Genomic DNA, 27637 nt, shown 5'->3' with positions numbered 1-27637 from the left:
AGAGACACCTTCCACTAGACCAGGTCACTTCAAGCCCCATCCAGCCTGAACACTTGAACACTTCCAGGGATGGGGCAGCCGCAGCTTCTCTGTGCAGCCTGTGCCAACACCTTCAGACACAGTGAAAATCTTCCTAATACACAGCCTAACCCTGCCCTCTGTTAGTTCAAAGCCATTCCCTTCCCTTGCAGCTGCTGGGCTGCACAAGCCACAGCTCATCTCCAGCTGCTTCCTGCCAGAGCACACAGCAGGAGGTGAAGGCAAATACCAGCAGCACAGACTCGGGGTCTGAGGGTATTTTTGAGGTGCTGGTGGCACTGGGTGACACATGTGACATCTCCGTTTGAGGCTTGGAACAGGATCCGGGCACAAGGGTACAGCTGGAGGAGCAGGAAGTGTTGCCTCCTTAGCAGACTTCAATATAGCTCTCCTTTTGTGCAATGTGCTAATTCCAGGCAGAAATGTGTGTATCCTGCTACACAAAGCCCTTTCAGATGTTAATGACTCAAGCATTACAGGCCTTGGTTAAAAGTCTTTTGATATTGTCTTCCCTCATTTCACTGCCTGCTCCTGCTCAGCGTTGGGTTTTGTTTTGGCTCCTTATCTCAGGACAAAGCTTTTGCACTTTAATAAATACCGAGGCTCCTCAGACTGCTGAAATCCATGAAACACAGACATTGATGAGCTTCATATTAGTGACAAGGATAAACCTTTCATTTTTCTACAAGACCAAGGGATGCTACAACCCTAAAAGATCTGCTGGGTGTCAGCAGCTCACAGCAGAGCTGCTCCTCTTCCAACTGGCAAAGAGCACTAAACCCCAAAGAAATCATCCCCTGATGGCACTCACCAGCCTGGCTCTGATGCCAGGCACAGCCCTGAGCCCACCCCGGTGACTTTGCAGTGACTTTGGCTGTTGGCACAGCTTTCTTTCCCAGCTGACATTGAAATAACTTTGCAGCAAGCAACCCACAGACACCCCCTGCTCCATTTACCTCCCCCGAAAGAGAAAGACTGTGCAAAGCACTTTTCTCCATCCAAACATATCATGGAGATGCAGTAAGCATCTTTGCTTCCTAATTGAAATCATACATCACTTACTTAAGTGATACTAAATCAGACGCAAACATCACTGGCAATTCAAGCATTAATAACCAGTTCCCTGCTCCAAAGACAACAGGTCCTCTGCCAGCATAACCCTCACGGCTTCCCACACAGCCAGCCCCTGCTCTGCTCCTGCCAAGCTGTCCCCACACTGCTGCTCGGCACATTGATCCCACAAAGAGGAGTCTTTCCCTCGGAGGTTGCGCATTTCAATTTTAGGTGCCAGGAGAAGGCTGCAGCTGAGCTGTGCCTCCTGTGGGACCAGGGAAATGAGACAATGAACATCCCTGATTACTTTTCCCAGGGCTGGGGGCTGCAAGACATTCTCCTGTCAGTCCCAGGGCAGAGCAGGCTGAGGCCATCCCAACAATTCCTTTGGTAGAAGCAAACGCCAGCGTGCCCCAACAGCCTCTCACACGGGGGCCAGAGCCATCCCAACTCCCTGTCCTGTGCAAACCCCAGTCCCACAAGTCATTGAATCACAGAATGGTTTGGATTAGCACTTTAAAGCTTATCTAGTTCCAACCAGCCGGTCGTGGGCAGGGACACTTTCCATTAGACCAGGTCACATCACTGTAAGGCAACATTACCTTGTGGAAGCCATCCAAGAGATTTTTATCGAGGCTGTTCTGACCCACAGCTCTTAGAAACTGACTTTATTTCATTTTTTTTTTTAATATCCAAACAGATTTTATAATGGATTTTTAATTTTGTGAGAAGCAGACACAAGTTCTAATTCACCTTCTAATGTGTGGCTTTTGTGCACCTCATTAAAGGATCTCTCCTTTAATGATTCTCCCTCAATTCTGCTTTTGACAGATCATATTGTATCACATAGAACTCATAGAATATAGATAATACAGAATATAAACCATATAAAACCATATAAAATCATAGAACTGTCTGGATTGGAAGGGATCTTAGACATAACCCAGTTCCAACCCACTTGCCACAGACAGGGATGCCACCCACTAGATCAAATTTTTCAGGCTCCCATCCAAAGCTCCATAGCTTTAAACATCAAAGAAAGACCATCTTGCTCCCACAAGAAGATTTTGCATTTCTTTCTCCTTTAATCTTTTTGCACCCCAGCAAAAAGGAGAGCCCTACACATGGTTATGAACACAGCTGAGTTAATGTGCAGCTAGCAATTAATTTAACCAACTTTTCAGAGGTGCAGGCCCCTGCCCAGTCAGCCTCCTTTGACTGGAGTTGCTGGAAGAGCTGCCAATGGGAAATGGAGAGCTGACATCATTGAGCTCTCTCCCCCTCTCTCTCTCTCTGTTAATAGAGATGCCTATTTAATTTACCTGTCCTGTGTCATTCTCCTCAGCTCAAGCCTCGTATCAATAACAATAATAGCGATTATGAATAATCTCTGTCAATTATCTAATTTACAAGACCATTCAAATGATCTTTGAGCTGAAATGTAATTTGCTTGTTACTGAGCCCTCTCGACTGTCGTGCCTCTGTGCTGGAGGAAAACCATTGTCCACTTCATCTGTGCTGCAGAAACAAAGCAGTTTTCCCCTAACTTTGATTTTCATTTCCCATTCAGCTATTAGAAGAAACCCATTCATCACAGCTATAGGTTTTCCCTCTGAAAACCTTCAGCATTTAAAAGCTTTTGACTGAAATATAACATATTAATAGAAGCCATGATTGCACAGCCCTCTGCTGACCTTCCATAGGCTGAAATTGCTTATTTTGCTAAATTTATTTGCTACCCATTTATCAATCTAAATCTAAGGTGGTTTTAAAGGTCATAAACCAAACAGCTACTGAAATATGATTAAGGAATATGGAAATAAATTACAAACTCACAGTGTTATCCCTTCCTGTGACTTAGTGGCAGAAGCTTGGATGAAGCATGGGAACTTTTTTAACATCTTTTGTATTTGGGGATTCATCTGCCTCCGGAGAGTTGCTCGAGCTCTGTTAATTCATAATGTGGTGGTTTGTGCCTACTGAAAGGGGGATTAGAGGGGGAAAGCTCTGGGTCAGAAACAGACTAGGAAAGGGCTTTAACTTTCCTTAGAGGGAAAAGTGTCTCCTTGATGATCGGACACGTGCTGAGAACTTCCTTCCCATTGAAGGAGTAGGGAGGGCAGTCACTACCATGTGCAGCTCCCAGACTGCCTCCAAAATAATTAATGGAGCATTAAACTGCCTTAACAATGCAGGATTAGCATGAAACACGCTGAAGGTTATAGGAAAAATGAGCAAGTATTTTCTGTCTGGACGACAGAAGTAAAGGGGAATCTTCATGACGCTTTGAGCACCAGGATGGAGCAGTTGTGCACATCGGAAGCTGGGGAGAAGAAGCAGGATCAAAATGCCCTGCATGAGCTGCCAGAGGAGCACTGGAGAGTGTTAAGTGCTGTCTAGGTGCTTAGACATCACTTGTTTGGGAGTAATTAGATATGAGCACAACAGCAGTGGTCTCACATCCTTGTCCAGCTGCCATCCAGTTGCTGCCCCTGTGCTGTTCCACAGACCAGCACCCTGGTCCTGCCCTGCCATCAGGCAGAGCTTCTTGGGAAGCTGTGAATGTCCCATCCCTGAAGGTGTTCCAGGCTGGGTTGGACGTGTGTTGGACCCACCTGGTCTATGGAAGGTGTCCCTGCCCATGGGAGGGGATCACAACTGGATGATCCTTAGGGTTCCTTCCAACCCACACCATCCTGTGACTCTTCAGAGTGAGTTGGACCAAGGAAGCCTGTTCTCTCTCCAACATGTATAAAAATGGCAAATCATATAGGCCTAAAACCAAACTGCCTGCTCAGAATTAGGCATTAATTCCTGCATGTCATAGGAACAATTTTAACTTCATTACCAGAAACTTCAGTGAAATGAGTGTTCAGCGGCTGATGAGTCTTAATTCTTGATGAACCTCTAATTGCTTTGCCCAGCAGACATGGGCAAGCACACACAAATGTCGACATCCCTACAAAAATCTAACACCACTTCCAGAAACACAATGCCATTTTTGCTCAATATCACTTGATTTCCCAGGGAGCATATTTCCATGTAGCAAGAAAACACTTTTTGGGGTTTTTTAAGCAGATCTACAAAGGCAGAGTTCCAGTGCTCTCTGGCACGAGTATTGCAGGTAGCACTAGCAAATGATGCAGCCTGAGGTGCAAAATATGCACAGCGTTGTTCCTGAGTTGTGATCACTTTTAGCTGTTGGTTTTGGTGCCTTTTCTTTTCCCTCTGGTCTAAATTGATTAATGAATTATTAATAAAAGAGATGTGCATAGCAGACAGACACCGTTTCATAAAGACCTCTTTAGAGAACTGTGGGATGAAGACAAAAAAAAAGCAAGGCAGTAAAAAGGCAAGATGAAAGCAAGCAGCAGCCTTGTGAGTGTATTATAAGTAACGATAAACCCAACAGAAAAACAAGAAGGCAAATTACTGCCTGGCACAGCCCGTGCAAGGGGCTGCTTAAATGGATTGTTGAAAAAAATTAGTTGTACCAACACACTACAGCAGCCAGAAATACAGCCTTGCACATCAGACCAGTAATAATAAGATGTACACACAGCAAAGCTTTCTGATTGCTTTATTTCTGGATTGACTCCAAGGCAAAGAATCCAAAGATAAAATAGAGGGTATGAAAGATGTCTTATAGCAGTTAAGAAAAATAACAGGGCTTGCGACTCACTTGGAAAATCCAGCTCTTCTCCTATTGATCTAAAAAAGCAGTTCTTCAAGAGCCAGTGCAGGTCTTGCTTGCATTTAAAAGCCTGAGCTTTGGGGAAGATTTCTGCTCACCTGCAGCACCCTGTGAGAGGATCCCTCTCCTCTACTGATTCTCCAGTGCTCAGCGAGGACTTGAGGTAATGCTTTAGCCTTTCTTTAGTCTAAATCTCTGAAAAGGATTTTCTCTGCTGGCTTTTTGTTTTCACTAAATTTGCAGGAATATCATCACTTCAAAGCCTCCACCATCTGAAAATAGGTTTAAAATGTGTTAATAGGTCCAAAAGTGGCAAGAAGAAATTATACACCCCCACACAAGCATGGACACTGCAAGCCTGACACCACAAGTGCCGTTTCCTTAGGAAACCAAGCTAAGAAACTAAATTGGTGCTTTCTGTGACCTGGATCGCTTCTGTCACTTTTAGCCAGTTTTTAATTCTGCACTCTGCAGATCCAAACTGTGTGGAGTCTATTCTGGACATAAGGAACTGGAACGGGACCAGATGTCAGAAAATTGATTGCATTGACACAGATCCAGAGGAATGCTTCCGAGGATTGGGCCAAACTTTCGTAAGATATTTTAGTAATTCCTCCACGTCCAATTAGCAACTGATGTGTAATGCATTGAGTTAAAGAGTGTTAAAGAGTGTATTCCTATTAGCACACTTATTACCTGCAGAGTTTGACATGTTGTCAGCTTAAAATGAATCGTAAAAGACTACATTTTAAACAAGGGTCAAGAAAAGGAACAAATAGGCATAAACAGAATTTTACAGCTATCCATAATAGAGTTGCAGCAATAAAAAATTATTTAGAAAGAATACGTAGGCATTCTGAATTATATGACCACAAAATTGTGTCTTGATTGACTCTTAGCTTTAATGCTTGCATTGGCTGGCACAGTTGGATCACAGAATCTCATTTGAATATATTAACATTTATTAAAAAAATTATCAATTTTGAAGTTATGAAATGCCTTCTTAATTTACTACACTGCCATTTACTGCTAGGGAGCTGACCATTTTTCCAGACAGACACCCTGGGAGTTCATTCTGGACTGTTATTCATTTGAAGAAAATTAGTTGTTTGAGTTTTAGATTAATGCTGCTGGAGGGCAGCTGGGGGAGAAGGTGCAAGCTGGGCAGCAACATCACACTGACTGTTAAGGACAGCTTTGTTTCTTAACAGCAGATCCATAATGAAAATAAAAAGAGATTACTCCACTGTGAAAGTTCCATATCAGAGAGAAATTACCGCCCAGAGAAGCTGTGGATGTCCCATCTCTGGAAGTGTTCAAGGCCAGATTGGATGGGGCTTGGAACAATCTGCTCTAGTGGAAGGTGTCCCTGCCCATGGCAGGGTTTGGAATGAGATGAGCTTTAAGGTTCCTTCCAACCCAAACCATTCTGTGACTATGAAATCAGAACGGAACAATTTTAAGTAAGTTTTGAGACAAGCAGCCAGAAACTAGGGCTTAATCCTGGCCTCATAGATATGAGTCAGTGAGACTTCCAAAATAATGATGTTTTCATTTTGCTAAGCACCTGCTCATGAGCTGCACTGGACATGGAGCACACTGGGCTTCTGAGTCTTGTCCAAGTTGCACAAAATAAAATGAAAACCTTTAGGTCTCCACCCTACAAGTCACCTGAGCCTCATCCCATCACCAAGGAGATAAAGAGCTGGACTCACATCCAAGGCACTACTGGATGAACTATAAATCTCATAGCCCATAATGATCCAGGAAATGTTCTTCCCACCCCTGTGAGGCCGATGGACCTGAATTAAGCAGCACCACCATGAGCAGATGGAGACCCAGCTCTCCCCACCACAAGCACTTTGGGAATAACTTCCCTCCAGCAGCAGAAGAAACTCAGGTTTGAAGAAGCCACACCTAAAGTCCAGCCAGAAGTGCCCTACAGCACTGCCTAACTTGGCTCTTCTCCACCCAAAGCCTGCACACAGGCAGGCAGCTGATCTGCAGAGAAGCAGCCCTCAAATATGGGTTTGGGGCTCAGCTTAATGAATGATGGCTGTAAGTCAAGATCCACACAGTCCATGGGTTGGTTTTTTATTATTATTTTTTAAAACAGGAGTTACAGGAATTCATTAGGCTCCTTATTAAAGTGTGTTTATTTGATAATGCACCTTCTTCCAGGTGAAATAATAGCCACATCAATTAAACATACAACTTCAGAAAATACAAGGTTCCAAGGCAAAAGGTCTTCTGCCTCACTGCTGAGATTTTCCAGGCTTCCAGCAATTAGATTGCCAAGATCTCAGTAGGACTTGAAATAATCAATTATTGACGTTGCAATCCAACGCCTACAACGAAGCTGTTCACTTTGCTGGAGATCTGGCAGCAGGAAAAAGCACTCAACAGCTCTGTAAAACATCTGAACAGGGAGCTCAGCCCACAGCACCCCGATTCCAGCAGCTGCTGTCCTGGGAGTCTCGGCCCTGCTGGGTGGGAGGAACAGGGCAGTTACAAGGGAGAGGCTCTAAACCGTGTGTTTTCGGTTTAATAACAGCAAGCAGCTTGCAACACATTTGGCTCCCAATCATATGTATCCCAGTTGTCTCGTGAAACATTTTGTGTAAGTTTGGAGACTCAGCTTTAGTGTATGTTACTACTAATTGCCTTTCTCCTCAGCTGTGCAACCACAAACCACCCTGAAACACAGTTTTATATTAGCACTAGTCAGGGATTAACTAATTTTCAAAAAAAATATTTTTTTTTCTTGATATATTGTAGATATATATTAGCTGATTAAAACTCAAAAGTTATGTCCAAGAATTACAACCTTTTCCTTTGCTTTTTTTTTTTTTTCCCCTTGGGTATTCCCCAGTCACACATCGTCTTTTCCTCTGCCATGTCTCAGATATAATAAATGTCTCAGATATAATAAATCATTAAAACTGGACATGTGTCCAATTAAGTAACGAGATTTTTATTTAGGCTCATCTTCAGGGATCAAAAAGAAAACTTACCTCCTTCATTTACCTATTAACAACAGCAGTTCCCTGCTCACAAAATGGGACATGAGGCCTTTTCTGCACCCGTTGGTTTAACCAACAAACTCAAGCAAGGGGCTTGAAAGCTTTTACCTGGGAAGGACCCACAGTTTGCCTAACAAAAATTCCACAGTCCAGTATCTCGGAGGTGGGAAGCGGGAAGGAAAAGGAGGAAGGGTGACAGTGTGATCCAGACAGGCACATGCCATGAAGGAGGCAGCAATCCTGTCCTGGGAGACAGCAGGACGCTTCAGGGAGGCAGGAAGGCATCCCTCCAAATGTGGGAGCAAAGGGAGCAAGGAAAAGCTAAGGAGTTATGCTCTACCTAAAGGGGATTACTCCACAGTGAATGAGAACATGACGGGTAGGACCATTAACAGGCATCAGCGAGTCTGAAACCCTCGGACCGCAAAGGCTGAAATCCCTGAGCGACTGTTCCCGTACTCTGAGAGCATTTGGGATTAGGCATGGCCTCTTCATGCATCCTCTCACATTGTTGAGCTGTGAATCCAATTTCACAGACCACACTGACTCTTTGAAAGGAACTTGTCCATATTTTCTTTACATCAGCCTCTGCACTGATCCATTTGCAACAGCTGTCATTTTGTCTCCCAGATTCATGAGGTTCAGAAATTAGAGCTCAGGAAACAAACCAATCCAAATCAAATGGACCTAAAATGTCTTCCCAAATAGAAGATTGGTATCTTTGTCCACCATGGAAATCAGTAGTGCACAACCAGAAGGCCTGAACATCAGGCTTCCTTTGCAGGAATATAATCAAAAAAGTTCTCCTGGCTGACAGAAAACTCATCTTTTTGCTGTATTTGATAATACCTGTTCTTTATGCACTGACAGGAGAAGGGTAAAGAATGGTATTATCTCATTACTGACACTGACCACAGTTCAGGCACTAAATCCTGCCTGAGAGGATATGCCTCCAAATATTCATAACTTCTCTTTTCATGAGAAGAAGCTATGATTAATCAGCAGCATAGAGAGCCACTGTCCTGTGGCATTCTGGAGAAGACCAGAGCATCTCCTTCTGGTATCATGGTTGAGACCAAAATTTTCCAGAATTTCATTATGATCTTATTAACATTATGAAATCACAGAAGTATATAGAAATAGGCAGAATATTATTATTGTTGTTGTTGTTATTGTTGTTACTACTTATACTTCTATTATTATTATTTATTCAAAGTACCCACAACAAATCAGCTCTCTTGCATCCCAGGGCTTTCTCTTCCTAATCTCATCACAAGTACACACTTGAGCCCTGTTCTTCCAGGAAGAGCACCAAACCAGTAAAACATAATGCACCTGTGAAATGAACCAGCAGCCAACACAGCAGCCTCTGTGGGACACAGATTCCTGAGATTCCTAATTCTTGGAAATCTGGTCCTTTGGGGGTTTATTTCCCCTAGGATTTAATTCTCTGTTGCTCTGTAACGCTGTGCACCCATTTAGCTGCATGTCAAACACATGCAAAACAGAAGTGAGGACTTGCCACTGCAGCAGCAAAGCCCCAAGACGAATTCAATCCTTTAAAAGTTCCCTTGAGTGCTCAGTAATATTCAGGTACCTGTCTAGCACCTGGGTTTTGTTAAGTTCCCTCGTAGCGTGGCTTTTGAAACTCTATTACTACGTGCTGGGGTATAATTAAAATGCTTGGTTTTCCATGGTAACATTACCCATCTATAATCTTGTTTCTTAGTGAGATCTGAGCCATCCATACCAGTAATTTCCTTTAATAATAAGTCTTCAGTAATAACTCTGCCCTTTAAACGCAAAATCTGAGGCAACACATGATTGACAGATATCACGGCTTTCAGCTAATTAAGTATTCTGAATACTCAGTCATGGGAGATTTTTTTTTCATGGAAATAATTTTAGCTCCCTGTGGCAGCTCTGCCGTTACCAAAACCTCTGGCACAGCCCTGGGGTGATGCTGCTGAGCAGTGGAGCTGCTCTCCCTCCCTAAAGCGGGGGCTCACCAGGCTCCCTCCACCTAACTGGAGGCAAATGGAACTCCACCCTCAACTGCACAAAGCACTTAAGCATGCTGGGTTAATTAGTTACAGCAAGGGTGATCTTCTAGGCAAGAAATGTGCTATTCCTTGTAAATGATGCTGCCACTGAAGTGTTAATTCCCTTTGAGGATTAAGTTGCCTGGGTAAAAATCAGATGCTGCAACTGCCCCAAAGTACCAAAGTGCTGTGCAAAGATCACAATCCAAAGCAGGAGACCAAAGTGCTGAATACTTTGCACAGCCTGGACAGGCTTGGAACACTTATGAGATGCAGCACAGGGATGGACTAAGAGCAGTTTAACTTTATGGTTTTTGGTTTTTTGGGGTTTTTTTATAGTGTAACAGCATGTTCAGCTCATCACAGCTCTGAGTGGGGTTTGGGCCTTTGGACAGCACTGCAATAAAATTATTTGCAGTAAATTCTAGAACAGCACAGGCATGGCACATGGGCACTTTGCAGGTGTCAGAAAGGATGAGCTCTGCTGGAGTTTGTCACAGCCTCAGCCCCACTGCTGTGACTGCTGCTCTTCCGCCACAAACGCCTTTGTGCACCTCCTCACATACCTGAGTGTTCGAAAGCCCACCTCCAGCAGAGATGATTTGTTATGATAAATCTCAACCAAATCAAGCATTTTGCCTACAGCAGTTGGAAAGCGTCCATGTTTTTATTGCCTGAACATTCTACATATCCCATTGCTACCGTTCAGTAATAAATGTATTCATAGCTCACACCAGCTTCCTACCTCAGATTAAGAGAGTGTTGCAGCTGGAAAAGACACCTGGATGGACTGGAAAACACATACTTAATTTAACAGCCTCTCTCTCTCTCTGTAGTACAGAGCAAGTCAGGTGCTGTTCACAATTTTGCTGCAAAGCATCTCATGTGGAGCCTCCAGGACAGCTGTAACCTGGAGTAGCCTAGGGCTCTGCAAAACCTTGGGCTGAGTTCGAACAACAGGCTCCCTGGAAAGAGAAGTGAGCAAAAGGGAAAAATGAAAACAAATAAAACAAAACAAAACAAACAAACAAAAAAAGGGACAAAAGCTACATTTTTGGGGAAAAGGGGCTTTACAACCTCTGCAGAGCTAAAACTGCTCACTTGGCAATTGAGCCTCAGGAAAGTTTTGGCTGCTCTGCGCAGAAGGAAGTATTTGCACTCTTTAGTCACAGGATGCAGGTGGTGATATTCTGGAGATTACAAACAGATTGTAGGCATCTTGCAGTTTTATTGCCGTGTTATTGCAAGGAGATGTAGGTACATGACAGCATACCTGAGCCCAGCTGGGGCACAGGAACCAGAAACAACCCCTGAGGGTGCAGCAGCAGCAGCACTGCCAGGGTGGAGCTGGTCCAGCACCCCGACCCTCCCGGGGGTCACACCAGGCTCCAGCACGTGCAGGGTTCAGATCCTGCTTCTTAATGAGGATGTGTGGATCAGCTGCACAGGCAAGGAAAGGCTCATCTTGCAGCTTGGCATCAAATAAAGTACATGCAGCATCACGCTGTTAACGAACACACGTCGCTGACAGGGCTGCTGCATAATTTATCACCACAAAACCCATCTTTCTCCAGAGTTTTCATAGTTCTCATATCTTTATTTATAAAGTGGTAATCTGTCTTTAAAAAAAAAAAAAAAAAGGGAAATGCAAAATTTCAAATGTAAACCCTAAAATTGTGGTGAAATAGTGAAAACTCTAAGTGGGGAGGAAGGGATTCAGCTACAAAATTCTGCAACTTTTAGATGCCAAGTGTTCCTGAAGTTCTGAGTTTGGGGTAGATAAATTCTGCACATGAAGTCTAAACCACGGTCTGAGCTTCAGTGATGTAGAAGAGGATGAGGAGGCTCTGCTAGAAATGACAGTCTTTTGGTGTTTTCAAAAGCAGAAAATATGTGAAGGTTTGGCTTTTTCTTTCCTTTTTTAAAAGAGGATTGATGGTAATAGGAAATGCATTATGTAAATAATTTCTGTAGGGAAGACCTTTATCCAACCCACAATTTCCACAACAAATTGCTGGTAGAAAAATCTGTAAATGCCCCACTTAGGAAGCAGAAGGAATTGTAACATTCAAATATTCTCACCTAAAGCAAAAAGAAAATCTTTAGCAGACCAGAAATGCAACAAGCAGATTATGTCCCCAGAGACAGAAGAATATGTTTGGAAAAGTTTTTAAGTATCTCAAGAGCAGGGGGCTATTTGAAAACTAACATGTCAGTCAGACATTTTGACATGAACATGCTGGTTCCATCAACCCCTCTACAGTAAATATTTCAAGATAATCTGTCCTGAAATAAAGAAGTGGCTGCTTGGTTTGAATGCCCTGATCTCTGCTGGTTCCTCACTGCAAACTAGCATTCAGCAAGACCAAGCTGGTCGAGCTGTGCATTCCTGGGACTGGGGAGAACATAACCAGGCTGAGGGGGGTGATGACAGTGTGGAGAGGTTTGCTGGTACAGCAGAGAAGACTTGTTGAGTGCTTATGCAAGATCTGCCTGTCCATCTAAGCCCTGAACACTGATGTGGTTCCACCTTCCCAAGAAGACTTCCCTAATTTGACAGGGAGTGTAGGCAACCCCTTCCCTCAGTCAGCAGGGCATTTTGAGAAATGCTTCACAGCAAGTGCCATGAATAGAGGAAAAAGAATGGTTTGCTTTTAGAGAAGTGGCCTCTTTTCCCCCTTTCACAGTTGGCAGCTCTGACCGATACCCCCAACAGGGCATCCTTCCTAGAGCCAAGGTGTCAGCAGAGAGAGGAAGAAATCACATTCCCCTGCCCTCAACCCAGGGCCAAGCAGCCAAACCTCCCCATGATTTTCTGCATTTGCTTTTCTTTACTTTCCTCACTCAGAATGTGGCCCCTCTGCTCCTCACCCTCTGAGAAGCCTCCTGCAGACTCCGCTGACATTAATCTCAGAAGCAATTCAGGCAGAGGGGGGAAGAGCTCTGTAAACCCAAACAAGATTGAGACCATCTGGCAAAAAGAGGCAAACCTGTTAAGAGACCACTTTGTCCTTCCTGCAACTTCAGCACAAGCTGTCAGAGGCGTTTCAGTGGGAGCAGCTTTCCTTTACAGCGCTGCACACAGGGCTCAGTTTAGTTTAGGCTTTTTTTTTTTTTTTTTTTTTTTTTTTTCCCTGCAATATTGTTTCATTTATTGTACCAAAACTGGTGGATTGCTTTTGAAGTAAGTGTAATCCAGCCTGAGTAATAGCATCAGAGCCTGGACCATCATCTCTAAAGCCTCAGCCCTCAATTACCTAAGCATCTGTTTGCAATTTATTGTGGGGTGGGAATTTAATAGCACTCAAAGCAACAAGAAACTGGACAGAAATACATAGAAATTTTTTATCATTATCTCAGCTGATGCTGTTTCCACCTCTGGATCATGTTTTATGTTCTAGGACTGGCAAGTTACAGAGAAATAAAGCAGGAAGTGAACCTGAAGGCTTGGTGGATGCTACCATGATAGGCTTTTTTGGGGTTTTTTTTTAGCTATTCTGATTATCATTTGTTAGGAAATCTATCACCTTAATCTTGGGTAAAGAGGCATGCTAGTGGCTGTACCCGTTTTAGTACTGCTTTGACTTTTATATTTAATTTTATTTTTTGCATGGAGTATAAAGAGGAATAGTATGAAGGATTGCCTTCAGAAGCACATGGGAGTCCTCTAAACATTAGCAGAACTCTGCTCTCAGTGCTCCCTGGTGGGAGTTACAATCAATTTTAAGGGAAGTTAATTGCTGCTGTAAACATGAAAATGAATCAGCAACGCAGGATTGACTTGAGTCGCTCTGGGGCTGCGTTTGTGAGGACGGGGATGGGAGACCCTCCCTGCTCTCAGCTGTTAGGCGCAGAGTAACTCATCTGTGCATCTTCCACAGCCCTCAGAAGGCATCTCTTGACCCTTGCTGGCTCAAGAGCCATTGGAGGGCCCTTGTGGAGCATGTCAAGACTTCAGGAAGGAGGATGACAAATGGATACTGCAGATGATGCGCAATTCCCAGCGTTGCTTCTTGGTCTGGAGCCTTTTTCAGCACCGGGCACTTTTCCTTTAGTACTGGGGAAGGAAGGAGACCTCTACTGGAGATCACCCCTCACACAGCAGCTGCTGCAGAGCCGAGGATTTTTATGCTTCTCCCAAAGGAAGAAATATCTTCCCTGAGTTTCTAAGACATCTTTGCCCAATATTGCAGCTCCACAAGCATTAGCAATTCCCACACAACGACTGCACATGTGTGTAATTGGAAGAAATGGCTAAGCGAGTAATTAGGCAGGCAAACTATTTACAGACATAAAATAACTGCTTTTCAGACACTGAGTTCAACAAGAACTAGGTATTAGCAGTGTGCATGTACTTAATCTATTAACTGCTCTTTTGGTGATGTATTTCTAAATCTGTATTTACTCAAGCACGTAGCTATCATTTGTATATTGCTCTGGAAAAGGTTAGGAGCTGTCACAGGTAAAATTCATCATATTACAATTCTATAAACAGCATCATTTTTTTCTTTCTAATAATTTCTGCTCCCATGCAGTAACATTTAGGGAGATTGGTGTCTTTGTTTTCCAATGTTTTCCTCTTGCACAAGAATAGAAATATATGTTAGATGGAGGAAACAGATTTATTTTCCCCTGAGTTAGAGGAGAACTGTGTGATTTCAAAGCTGAGGATATTTTGCTGAGCCACCCAGGAGTAGAGTTTTTATTCTTATAAACTTATTACAGCTAAGATGGATTAATACATAAGAGCTTCTGATGTTAGAGACACACATTTTTCAGGACAAATCTAAAAAAAAATTAAGGCCTGGGAATGCAGTGTAAGAAGATGATAGACTCATTTAGATTGGAAAAGACAGTGTATGATCATCGAGGTCATTGCTCCAAGGTAAAAAGCTATTTCTTGAAGATTTTTTTTTTAATAAAATAAACTGGGGGCTTTTAAAAAGTAGGTAAACACCCTTTAATACCCCTCCACATCTCAGTTGCTCTATGGGCTCATGCTGTCTGTGTCACAGTGTCAGTTTTGTCCAAAGGAATTTATCCTAACACTCATTCTTCAATTTATTTTGCACTTTTCCAGCCCTTTGCTCCATGCCAGGTGCCTTCCATGGCGCAGCCACACTCCCCCCTGCTGGCTGTTCCAAGGGCTGGCCAGCACCAGGGAAAGCTGTGAAAAAATAAATTATTTTAATACCTTAAGTGATGATTATTTTTCTTCTGGGCATTACTTCAAGAAAAGTTGTCTTCAGCAATGATGGTTTCACAGCCCCAGCAAGGTAACCTTGGTTGCCAGATAAAATACCTTCCTCTGCCTCACCACTGAGTTCTTTTTGCAATACAACTTTAATTTAGTAGCTTTAATGCCTGCTTGCCCAGGTCCAGGCAGGAGCAGGCAGCACTTCAGGCAAGTGCCAGAGAGGACAGAAGGATCCTTTTGTTTTTACAGCCACTGCCCACCAGCAGCAAAACACATCTTGTTTGTGCTGTGATACCCAAAAATCCACACTGAAATGAGAAAGGGTGAGCATAGGGTTTTTCTGGGGTTGGAAGCTGAACAAACTGCCCAGTTTGCTGTCCTGGCACTCTTGAACAAGCTCTTCCTGCAGATCAGTCCCATGCAAACTGAGGATGATGCAGAAGAACATTTTCTCACAAACCACTCAGCCACAGCAGAGGACTTCAGATGACACCTCCTTCCCCAGTCCCTGCCTTTGAGTTCCCCTGCATAAACTGCACAACTTACGTTAAACTAAAATTATAACAAATTGCACAAAAGAAGGTTGCCTCTCAAACTGCTCCAAAACTGCTAAGATACCATGACTCACAGAGCTTTTTTGTCAAATTGTGGTACAATCCAGCCCAAACCCTCTGTACTCAGGATCACAGACACCTCTCCTTCTCTAGGGATCACCTATTCCAATGCAGAGAGTCTTTCCCAATGTCACTGAAAATGACATTGCAGCTTGGAAGATTTTGGCTTAATTTCTGCATGATGCCATTATGCCCTTTGCTCCAACCTTCTTTTCTTCCCCAAACAATGTGGAATATAATTCTCCTTCTGTGAACATCTGGCACTCCAGCTGTTAGGATTCACAGTCAGCACGCATTAGAAATTAAAACCTATTCCAGACTAACTGGTAGAATTTGTCAGCTAATACTAAAAGCACAATTTTAGATGTTGAAAAAACTTTGCACCTTTATAATCAGCTGTTCCTTGCCCCAGTGACTGCAATGCAAGAATGTTCACCCTGTCATAATTTGGAAATTTAGCTATTAAGAATAAGCATGAGTTAACCTGAACAGAAACACTCAAGTGAGTCATTAGGGCTTGTTGCAATGGAAAAAGTATGCTGTGTGGGTACTTCTGAAGGTTTAATTCACCATTCCAAACTTGCAGAGGAGGAACAGTTATGTGGAGAGCATAAACATTTTCCCCAGGGACAAAAAGCACTTCCATCAGACCTCACAAGCCATCATGTGACACAGCAAGATGGTGCTGGAGGTGCTGACAAAAATATACAGTGTAATCCTACTGCCTTGCAGGGCCAGCTGACAATGAGGGTCAGCTTCGTCATCAACAAAGATCCCCCAAATCGTGTAATCTGAATTTTACGTATTTCAGTAGTCTGGGTACACCTGTGAAACTGAACTCCAGCTTCCTTAAATACCAACATTTCAACATTGTTTACAAAATAGAACAAAAGGAATAAATCTGGTTTCACTTAATCTTTAATAAAACCTCAATGAGTGCACCTCAATAAGGATAACACAACCTACATATTTTATTTTTAATCAAGATAGGAAATTGCATAGATTAGTGATTTTCAGTGTTAATAACAAGGCAATAGACCTTGTAATTAAAAATAACTTTTAGAAGGTTGCTAAATGATTTTGATAATGATTTAAGGATCAATTACAGAAGAAATGTCATTCTTCCCTTTCTAGTTAGATGTATTGGAAACAGTGAAGCTGAGAAGTTACTGTATTAACCATTTTTTTATTACAGCAAGGACATTCATGATTTCTCTTTAAAGGACACTTGATGGTGAAAAAAAAAAAAAAAAAGGCTCCAAAATGATGTTGTTAGTTCTGCTGCTTTGTGGAGGCTGGGATATATGGCCTTGAAGATTACTGCTCTATCAGCCTTACATGAGGATTTAGCAGTCCCATAAAGCTACTCAGCCTTGTAGGAACACGAAATGCAGCTTCAGTTTGGATTTGGGACAGGACAGGGAAGCTGCACAGCACAGGGGGTGCACATACCAGCACTGCCATGGCAGCACCACCCCTCAGCCTCCCCAGACAGCCTGCTCGGAGATTTACCACGAGAAAATTTCCACAAGAAACAATGCAAACCAGAAGAGACCCCAAATCCTCAGTCTGGCTTGGTCTTTCAGCAACAAAAATCACGATGCTGAGACTGTAGCAACCATCGCTCACCTGACCTCTACAGCGTGAAATGCTCTTGTTTGGGCTTGGCTTTGACACAACTTAGAAACAGCTCTGGAATCACAGAATCCCAGTATAATTTGGGTTGACAGGGGCCTTGGAGATGACCTAGCTCCAACCTCCCCTGCTGTGGGGCAACACAAAGTCACAAGAAACCTTGATGATGGTAACGATGATGCAATTGTAACGAGAAACAAAAATGAATATTTTGCTGCTTCTGAAGAGGGATCAGCTTCACCTCTGCTCTCATTTGCCTTAAGCCACCTCTGGTGCTGGTCTGGCTGCACAGTGAATCAGCTCAGCACCCTAGAATGACTGAAAATCAGCCCAGGAAAAAGATTCAAAAAGAAAGTGGAATTTTTTCACTGGGTTAGGAACCCACCTACCTTCCAGAGCAGGCACGTGGTGAGGCAGGGAGAGCAGGAGTCTCCCCGGGGGCTATCAGGCTCTCAGTGACCCAGGTCCTAGCCAGTGCTGCCCGCAGCACTCCCAGCACACAACGGCAGCCTTCACTCCCTGACAGCAGCTCAGGTGAGGAGCTCTGCTGGGACACCCGGCTCCTTCCTTTCCAGAGCAAGAACAGCTGTCAGACAACAAATCCCTCGTATCCCCCAGCCCCAGGAGTCTTCACTGCCTCAAAATTTAGGCAGAAAATTGAAGCCTGAGCAAGTACCTACCACCAGCCAGGCTTCTCTTTGCTCAGTATGCCAGGTTTCCACCAACAATAAAAGCAAGTAAAATCTCCCCACTGTGGCTCATCACAGGTTTCCTAAACTGACCGTAACTTTGAAAACCCTTGACCAATTTTTCATTAATAGGAGTCTGAGTTAGAGACACAGAACTCTCTCTTTTCCCTATTATTTTTATAGCATTGAAATTCATTTAAGAGATATGACATTTTTCATCTCCACCTTGCAAATTAATTTCCCGTAACTCAAAGCTCCCTGCTCAGATAAACCCTTCTCTCTTCACCTTGTACACAACTGAGCAGCAGCCAAGGACAGTTGACTTAGAGCTGAATAATATGCACTGCTGCTAAATGAAAATTAAACCATTAATATTTTAAAATACCTGATTTCCTGGATAGTAAAAGTGAAATGTATCATTTGTTTAAACTGTCCTATTCATTATTTCTTTCCTCATTTCATAAAACCCAGCCACTAACAAGAACCTGCATAAATAGAGCTTGAACTTTCATCTGAGGAAGTTTAATCAGAAAGCTCTTCAGGAATATTTTATTCCTTTTATCAGAATATTGATGGAAGTTATAATTCACCTTAATGTGAGAAAGTTTCCTTTCTTCACTACAGAAATTCAAGACATTTCTTGTTGGCAAGATGTGACATAAATCCGCTTGCTTTTTCCTCTGTTTGATCTCAGCACTTTATGAATTTTTGATTGCCTGCTCTTAATTTTCCACAAGCAAATTCAATTAAAGAAATTAAAACCCAGTAGTTCAACCCCGATTGCCTCATCAGTAAATGGTTCTTTTATTGCACAGGGGATGACATATGCTGCACTCTCCTGGTGCTGCTGGAGCCCTCGTAAAACCGGATCAGGAAAAACCTTTCCCTCTTTATTGGTGCCATTAGGCAACAGCTATTGACCGCCCAAGCCAATTCAGCAAGCACTTCCCTTGCTCAGGCAATAATCCAATGGCTATTGAGAATGAAAAAATATCTTGGGGGGGGGGAAAAAAAAAAAAGTCCAAGTCGTTGTATGCATGTGAAACCTTTCACCTGCACAAGGGCGAGGTCCCCTCTCCACGGCAGAATGAGACATAAGTGAGCTTGAGAAACAACTCGGCACCGCCCCAGGCCAGGGTGGAGCTCTGAGGACATTTGCCAACTCGGCCTCCGGGATCACCTTGCCACAAACGCAGCTGCACTTTTACACCGTGGCACAGCACGGGCTGGAAGGCAGGCTGTCTCACCCAGGGTACAAATCACCGCTGTTAGTTGGCACTGCAGCCTCTGTTACTGAACCGTGGACACCAGCAGCGCTCAGCTTTCAAGAACACTGATATTATCATGACAGTATCATCTGCTGTGATGCATCCACTGACACTGCTGTGACCAAACCACCTCCTGGGGCACCTTGCTGCAGTAACTGTCAACCTGACAGACTCACCACAAGTCCTTAAAGGAGCATCTGTTAGGTAACACCCCAAACTAAACCCACTGTTTAAAGAACTTCAAGGATTTCAAATTCATACTAATTCCCTTTGAATTTATTCTCGTAAGCTGCCCTTATTATCATTAGTGAAGAACATAAATTTCAAAAAATATTTCTATTTTTAAGAAGTGTTTCTTACTTCTGTGACAGAGAATGTGCACCACAGTACAGCAAGCAAAGAATAACTGCTCATCTTAAGCACTTGAAGTACTTGAGTGAGGCAAAGCTGTATTCTGCTGGAGAAGACACATGTGCATACCATTTCATGGACCTCAAACATCACTTACCCAACTCAAAAGGTCTCAGTCCTGTATGACTTCATGAGCAAAGGGCTCCTAATTTCATTTTCTCCCATAAGGTAACCTCATGAAGAGCATTTTCAGAGAACAGCTACATGGGCAATTCAAATTTAACACTTGCAGTCTGGCCCAAGGGAGCTGCAGGTCATTAGGCCTGAAAACCCAATGAACATCCCCCATCTGTGGGACAGGTATTGTCATGGCACAGCTAAACCTACTAACATTTTAAAATGTGCTGACTGCAAAACCACCTGGTTTACTGACTGAGCTAAACCAGGCCTTTGCCTTCTGTGGGCTTTTTAGGGAAAACTGTCAATCATGCCATTAGCTGTGTGCATTCCTCCTCCAGTAGTGGGTTTGTTGTAAGGAACACCTTAAAAGCTGTAAAGATTAATAAATATCTCTCCTTAGAGACAGCCTATCCACAAGGACAATTCGAAGGAATCAAGGCAAGGAAATGCAAGATTATTCCTCAAACATATAGTCTTAAAGAAGACACTGCTAGTTGCTCAGAAAGTTGAAACACATTTACATTGTTTTATTCCACCAGTTGAACTGTGCTTCAAGAGCTTTGGAAGACAGCCAACATGGATGAAGTTCTTATCTACGAACTCCAGAAAATAACAGAATATGCCTTATTTCTACTAATTTAGACTGATGTTCATTTTCTGTATATTTTTAATAGTATTGTAGCTATTATAGTGAGGGAAGTGGCTGAAAATGTAACGTCTCGATGGCCTAATTCACTGGTGGGTTGAAGAGAAAATTACACTTCTCATGTGAGCACCACTGCACTTCTGCACAGTCAGGTTGTTCACTGGGGGTTCTGTGTAAGGCCTGTGGTACCAAGCTGAAAGGAAGAAAAGCTTCTGCCAAGGGAGAACATATTATTTTCTACTGTCAAAATCACTACACTTTATAATCAGTAACTTTTTTTATGGACGAAGTTACTGAACTTCATGGGTGCAAAAACATTAGCCACCTCCTCAAACTCCAACATTTAAACATCCTAAAGCAGCTTTGAGAAGTAACCTTACCCTTTAGATTCTGACCACAGCAGTATTACACTTCAAAGTAGGTATGTTCAGGTAAGAATTTCAAGCACCTTCCACAAGAATTATAGACTAAACAACTTAACCTAAACAAATCATGTTAAAGAATGTATTAATTCCCACAGCTTTAAATATTTCATTTAAGCCTTGCTGTCTACCCTACAAACCATTTAACAACAGATGCATATAACAAACCTTCATACAGCCAGTATAGGCAACAGAGAAAATGGTTTTGAAATGGTTTCCAATTCCAAGCATACGCAAGTTCTTTATCATAAGTTACTATATAAAAGCAGTGAAACAGTTAAGAAACACAGGCTTATTACTGTCATTTATTTTAAAAACCTTATTCAAAATATTAAGTGATACAAGTCCAAATACAATAAAAATTACTGCAAGAAAAGAGTTTCGGGATATTTTGTTTGTGCTTTACTTCCTGTGGTTATGAAAAGAATGCATTTAACAGTAGGATACAGAACTTTTAGCATTTCATTCCTAAGACAGTATCATGCCTTCAGACTCCTCATGCCAACAGGCGTGAAGTTGATTTGTTTCCAAATATTACATAACTACTTGAATACCAAGTCATTAATTATAGGGTTCTGATTCACCATTATTTACACATGTATCAGTCTGAAAACTAAATCACAAACAGAATGTACAGAAAACTAAAATTTTATATTTTACAACTCATGAAAACATAAATAATAGAAGTACAAAAGACAAATTAAAAAAAAAAAAAACAAACTACTGTAGCAGTAACTTGATTTACACTAATGAGTAAATGGTTGTCAAAAATGAGAGTGCACTGTCCACAGACCGGTGGCCCCCACACCCTTACCTTCACCTGTCTATTACCTGGGTCAAAAAACAACCAAATAAATTACTCTTACAGTCTCTCCCATTTATAATATAACAAATCACAAATAGCCATTTCCCAACTGTCTTAAAATTCAACAGAAAGCTTCGATGTATTGAAAGCCTTTCAGTTATTATTTTAGTAAGATTATTCAACAAGGCTTGTTTTCCACTCATTAATTACAAAGACAATGAAGTAGGCATAAATAGCATCAGAGGGGAAAAAAAGGACAGTAAAGGAGCTGCATACCTTCACAAATACCTTAAAAATTTTAGGAAATATATGGTATAAAACTGCTGAAATAAAATGAATTATATATAATTATTTTTAAATTATTTACGGCATGAACACATACAGAAATTATTAAATTGCCATTCTAGCTATTTTGCCAAAATAGGATCAAATTATGCAACAAGGAAATAGAATCAGAAAAAAATGAGATGAAAAGATTTGCAGCACAGAAAAAAGCAATTATATTTTAAGTTTGCAATACAGTGGAATTTATAAGCCATGTAAGTGATTAGCCAGGAGATCATTAATTTGATTTAGTGATGCCAAAGTCATCAATTTATTAGACCTAAAACATTTTATGCTTATTTTTTCATAGTGTGACTATTAAGACTGCTCCAGACAGAAAGGAATGATGCTCAATGAATAATGGAAAGAGCACTAATTTATTAAACTCGCTGTTTTTACAGTTGATATAAAACCCGACCAAAGTAGCAAACAGATGGATCATGCCCTTGATCTTCCATGAGATTTAATCTCCAAAACATCCAGGTCAAAGAGAGTACATCTCATTTCTGTACAAGCAGCTTATTTAGAGTACCTGAATATCATTACATGACTGGCAGGCAAAGAGTGCTAAGTTCAGCAAACTCAAATCACAGTGCTTTCAAAACACGTAGTCGTTGGTTATTTTCAGGGAAGGCATCGCTTCGTTAATGTTTTGATCTAAACGATGATATTCCACTGTCCTGGAGCACAGGCCATCCCTCCATCTTCGGCTCTGCACCAGCAGGAAGATCTGAAAGAAAAATGGGACAACTTGTAGATGCTGTGCAGAAACATTCTGGGTTTGAGAGACAGCTGCACAGTGGTACTGACACCATGGTTTTACCCCCTGTGCTGGCAAGGGCATTACTGAGGCAAAGACAATGCATTTTTTAATCACTCATTTGAACGGCTCTCAGATGAATTTTCAAAATGCAACAGTCTTCAACATCTTCCCCTACAAAGAGCTGGAAATGCACATTATAAATAGGCCATTGCACAGTAAAGGTTTTGGATTTTTAGCTGCTTTGTTTTCAGAGTCCTGCAAATCCTCATCCAAATCAGTGTTCTCCCCCAAAGATAAACACTAAACTCTCCTCATATCTAAAAAGTAATCTATGGTTTAATGCAAATTTATGCATGCACCTCTGTTGTGTCTGGTTGGGCTGAAGTTAATTTTTAATGTGAGCAATACATTTTAGAATAACACCAGTCAGGCTATTTTTATGACACAGAAAATTAGTTTGTACTGAAGAAACCTGAAATACCTGAAAATAGTAACCTCGTAGGTTATCTGTGTAAAACCCTAAGTAGCATTAAACATTTTCTAAAAGTTTGTACTTACACCCTCGGAATGTCTATGATATAAAAGTGACTATTAGAAGGATTATCACAATCATAACAAGAACATTCCCACACCATTTGCAATTAAACCTCCCTTAATTTGCTGTTTTCCAGTGCAGAAAAAAAAAATAGTTAATCATTCACCCCCACTTGATCTGGCTCAGGTCTCCTTTATAGAACTCATGTTGTGCACTGCCAGTGTCCATTACTGTACTAAATGATTACTGATGTTACCTAGTAACTCATTTTATCATAAATGTTTCATTCAAGTTCATTTCCATTGTGCAGATAAAAATGACACTAATGATATGCATATTAGTATCACCACAAGACTAAGTGGTCAAAGATCTAGTTCTTCAGAAAGCTAAGTTCCTCTTCTTAAAAAACATGTACAAGGGAAAGCAAGTTTATTTTAACTCTACAGGTATTTCTCTCAACCTTTCAGAGCACACCTACCTTCCTCTTATTGTGATAGGTGACATAAACAACAGCTACTAAGAAGGCAACTACAACGAGATGAAAAAAGAAATGGCTGTCTTCTTCATCCAACCCTGAGACAGAAACAGCTTTAATCTTCTCATCAAGGGTCTTGATCTCCTCATTGTAATTACTGATGGTGTCGGAGTTGTCATCTTCTGACATCTCTAGAAGGTCTGGATTGTATCTGGAATTCGGTGTCATTTCATAAGCATAGTCATCTCCATCTGACTCCATAGTTTCTTTTATGATGGGTGCGGAACTACTTAGTGTGTCTTTCAAATCTGTTAGAAGATCTTCTTCCTCAATTTTAGTAACTTCAGAAGCATCAACATCCACCTGTGACACCGGACTAGCAGGGACAACAGGTGACAAAGAGTCACCATTTGCTGTAGGTGGCTTTCCCGCAGTCATGGAATTGATTTTGGCTGTTGCTGGGAATGCCTCCTTTCCTCCTGAGGTTAAACTCTGCAAGCTGTCTGTCAAATTTTGGGATCTACTCAGCGTTTCATTCTCACTTGTAGAAGAAATATTTCTTGTAAGTACATCAGCTTTCACAGGACCTGAGAAAAGGATGAGAAACAATCAACACTATGCACAAGGCACCAACAGAAAACCATTGCCATTAATTTCCTTCACAGACAAGAAACCATATGAAGAACACAGCATATGTCACACTACAAACTTTTTAGCATTCATATGCAGAAATACACACTCCTGCACTTTGGCAACTTCCAAAGAAAAGTCCTGAGTGGGACAGGAACTAAAGGCTGGAAGCACATGCCTTCTGGATTAGTGTGGCAAAGCGTCCCTGAAAAACTTTGCACACCTGTTTTCCAGACATAAGAACTTCAAAGAGATGTCATCCTTCCCTCTGTGAATTCATGATGTCTTGTAGAATCATACATGATTAGCATTTTCTCCATCATCAAATTCTTCCTCCCACAGAATGAGCTGAGGTCTACAAAGGAGGATGTTCTGAGGAAAGCTTTTCCTGCAGTTAAGTTTTTCATCTTTTACCATTCCATGTTTTACCAACAAAAAATGAGAAGATGCTGCGAAGTCCCCTTCAGTCAGGACACAAGGTCCTAGCACGCCTTCCCAGGCATTAATTTTTATTGAGTTTGGATACACTGAAACAATTTCTAACCTTGTATTAACTCAAATGAAACTACTGAACCACAGGTTTAAAAAGAAATGCTGCTCATGCTCCTAGAGGAAAGCTTTTTGTTGGCAGCAGTTATTGTAACAAAGTAAGTCAGAAAGACCACTGTAACAATGCACCCTCGGGCAAATTCAGCATCTCTCCAGGGCTGGGAGGGCTTTGTAGAGCAACATAAAAAATAAGGTGAGCATTAAATCCAGATGCAAAGCCCACTGGCCCTTTTCTCTATCCAAAGCACAGTAAAAAAAAAAAAAAAAAAAAAAAAAAAAAAAAAAAAAGACAGCGTTTAATAGCCAATTTTTTAAAACCTAAAAATTAGCAAACTATTCATGTTTGCAGCACATCACTACCACATTCAGAGGCACCTTAAACAGTGTAGAACAAATTTTACTTTCAGCCTGCATTTTCATTTAAACTAGGAAACTACATTTGCCTTGTATTTTGGCATGCCAAACTAATTTTTCATTTTACAAAAGCAGCAATACTTTCATTAAACACTTTCACAGGAAAGTTACAGTCTCTAGAAATGAAGCATTCAACCAACTGCTTGTATCAGGTTACTTGTAAGTAAAATATTATAGAGGGGACGCTGAATCACGTTATTCATGGAACTTGTATATTTGCAGAGGTTCAGTTACAACAGAGCTCTTGTTTACATGGCACACTTTTGCAGTATGAATTACTCTTTAACCAACTGTCAAACACAGAACACCCAACTCATGAGATGCAGACACCACGGTGCCTCTCTGCTGAAGTTCAACCATTACACATCTAACGCACTTCTTGCTGCTGAAAAAACTACTTGTCTGAATTATCATACCAACATTAACTTGTTCAGTTCTTATCCAGGCCAAGTTTAGGGAATTCTGATCTCTCCTCAGGTTTAAGCCAGCTAGTTGCATATGCCAAGATGAATACAAGGAAAGGCAGTTGCAAGATAATTTCATATTTATTGCTAGCTGGCATATTGTGGGTGAGGTCAAGCTGCTACCCTCCCCAAACAGATAAAAACTATTAGAGAGTAATAGCTAAAGTGTTTGAAATACTAACAGGCATATTTTGCCCATGAATCTATATTGTATCTGGCCTCACACTTCAAATTATTCTTGAATTCATTATAACATGGAAGTTTTAAAAGGATGTATGTTTAAATGCAAGGGACTCCCAGCAGCTATTGCTGCAGCTTCAGACTGAGAAAGAACAGTTTCCTATTATTCCTAAAATATGCTTGGGTTTTTTTTGTTTTAACAGCAGCTGGAAGTTTACCAGCTAAACCACAACTGATTTATGAGATTTACCCAAAACTATGTGGCATTATAAACGGTGGTTGCACTGTTTACAAGTACACAACACTGTCAGATGATTTTAGATCTAGAGATGCCTCAGCTTCAGAAACAGATACTAATGTTCAATCAGGTGACAGAATTAGCAACACAAATACTGCACATAAAAAACACATCATGGTTAAAACTCATTGCCAGGAAAACTGCTTTTAGAAAGCAAATTGTTTCATGACTCCTGAAGTTAAAAATTCACCGTTTCCTACAGGTTTCTATCACAAATTCTTACTGCCTACCCATTAGAGCAGGTGAAGGGCAACAAAAACAAAGCTGGTGTGGAGACACTGACGGTTAAGCACAGAAGGAACTGATGGATCAAACAGTTCGCCTTTTTTCCTTCACTAATCCCTTCCTCTTCACTGCCCAGACACTACTCCATCCAAAACAAAGAGGAACTCACTGCCCCTGAAACACGCATTTCTTATTAGCCTTTGGTTACAGCCCTCTGTAGTTTTAAGGGGGAGAAAGAAAACACCTAATTAGGAGCCAACCTGCAAAATAACATAAGCTTAAGTGGTAGGGGAGGGGAGACTAAAACCAGGCACGCCAGCCAGAGTATTTAGAAAAAAAAATCCCAAGTCTGATGAATGAAGTAACCAGCTAAACTGCTCTTCACAGCAACAAAAGCGGTGCACACCTGGCAGGCGGCCTCCCGCCCGAGCGCTGCCCTTCCCCTGCGCACAGCCCAGCGCCCGCTGACCCCAACCCACCCCCAAACAGACGAGAGGCCGAGGCCAGGCCCGGTCACCTCAAGGCACGACCCGCGCCGGCCGAGGCCGCACAGCGCTCCAGGCCCAACCGAAGAGACCGGCGAGAGAGACCGGCGAGAGAGACCGGCGGGGCGGCCGCGCAGCGCCCGCAGCCAGCAGCCAGCCCCTCCCGCCCGGCCCCGCGGCGCTCACCGGCGGAATCCTCCCCGCGGGCCGCCAGGGCCCAGCCGCAGAGCAGCAGCAAGCACAGAGCGCGGCCCGCCGAGCCCCGCCGCCCGCCGCCGGCCGCCGCCATCTTGGCCCCCTCCGCGGACGTGGCGCTGGCACCGCCCCGCGTGAGGCGGCCGCGCACGCGCGGGAAGGCGCGGGGCGCGCGCAGGGCCTGAGGGAGCGGGGCGGTGTCACAGGGCCGGGGCGCTGGGCAGTGGTCGTCGTGGGGTCACTGACTCGTGCAATCGTACAGTCTTGGAATCACGGGGGCTGGGAGAGCTTTTAGACCGTCCAGTCCAACCCTCCACCAGCACCGCCACTGCAGCCTCAAACCACATCACCCAGCGCCACATCCTGGCTCCTCTTGAACCCCTCCAGGGGTGGTGACTCCACCACCTCCCTGGGCAGCCGCTGCACTGCCCGACCATCCTGC

At 42.5% G+C, this 27637-nt stretch overlaps 1 protein-coding gene across 1 annotated transcript; it reads right to left on the bottom strand.

Moving 5' to 3' along the window:
• Nucleotides 1-21131: 21131 nt before the first annotated feature.
• On the bottom strand, nt 21132-27289 carry C14H5orf15 (chromosome 14 C5orf15 homolog). The gene is made up of 3 exons (XM_040078597.2): nt 27187-27289; nt 23759-24342; nt 21132-22712 (listed from the first exon to the last, which is right to left on the bottom strand). Exons 1-3 carry the CDS (start codon nt 27287-27289, stop codon nt 22581-22583), a joined length of 819 nt encoding a protein of 272 aa, XP_039934531.1. The 3' UTR covers nt 21132-22580.
• Between the last annotated feature and the right edge of the window lie 348 nt (nt 27290-27637).

Source organism: Hirundo rustica, chromosome 14 (assembly GCF_015227805.2).
Source record: "Hirundo rustica isolate bHirRus1 chromosome 14, bHirRus1.pri.v3, whole genome shotgun sequence".
NCBI classification, from domain to species: Eukaryota; Metazoa; Chordata; class Aves; order Passeriformes; family Hirundinidae; genus Hirundo; species Hirundo rustica.
Note: the sequence above shows the minus strand (reverse complement) of the source record. Positions and strands in the feature narration are given on the sequence as shown.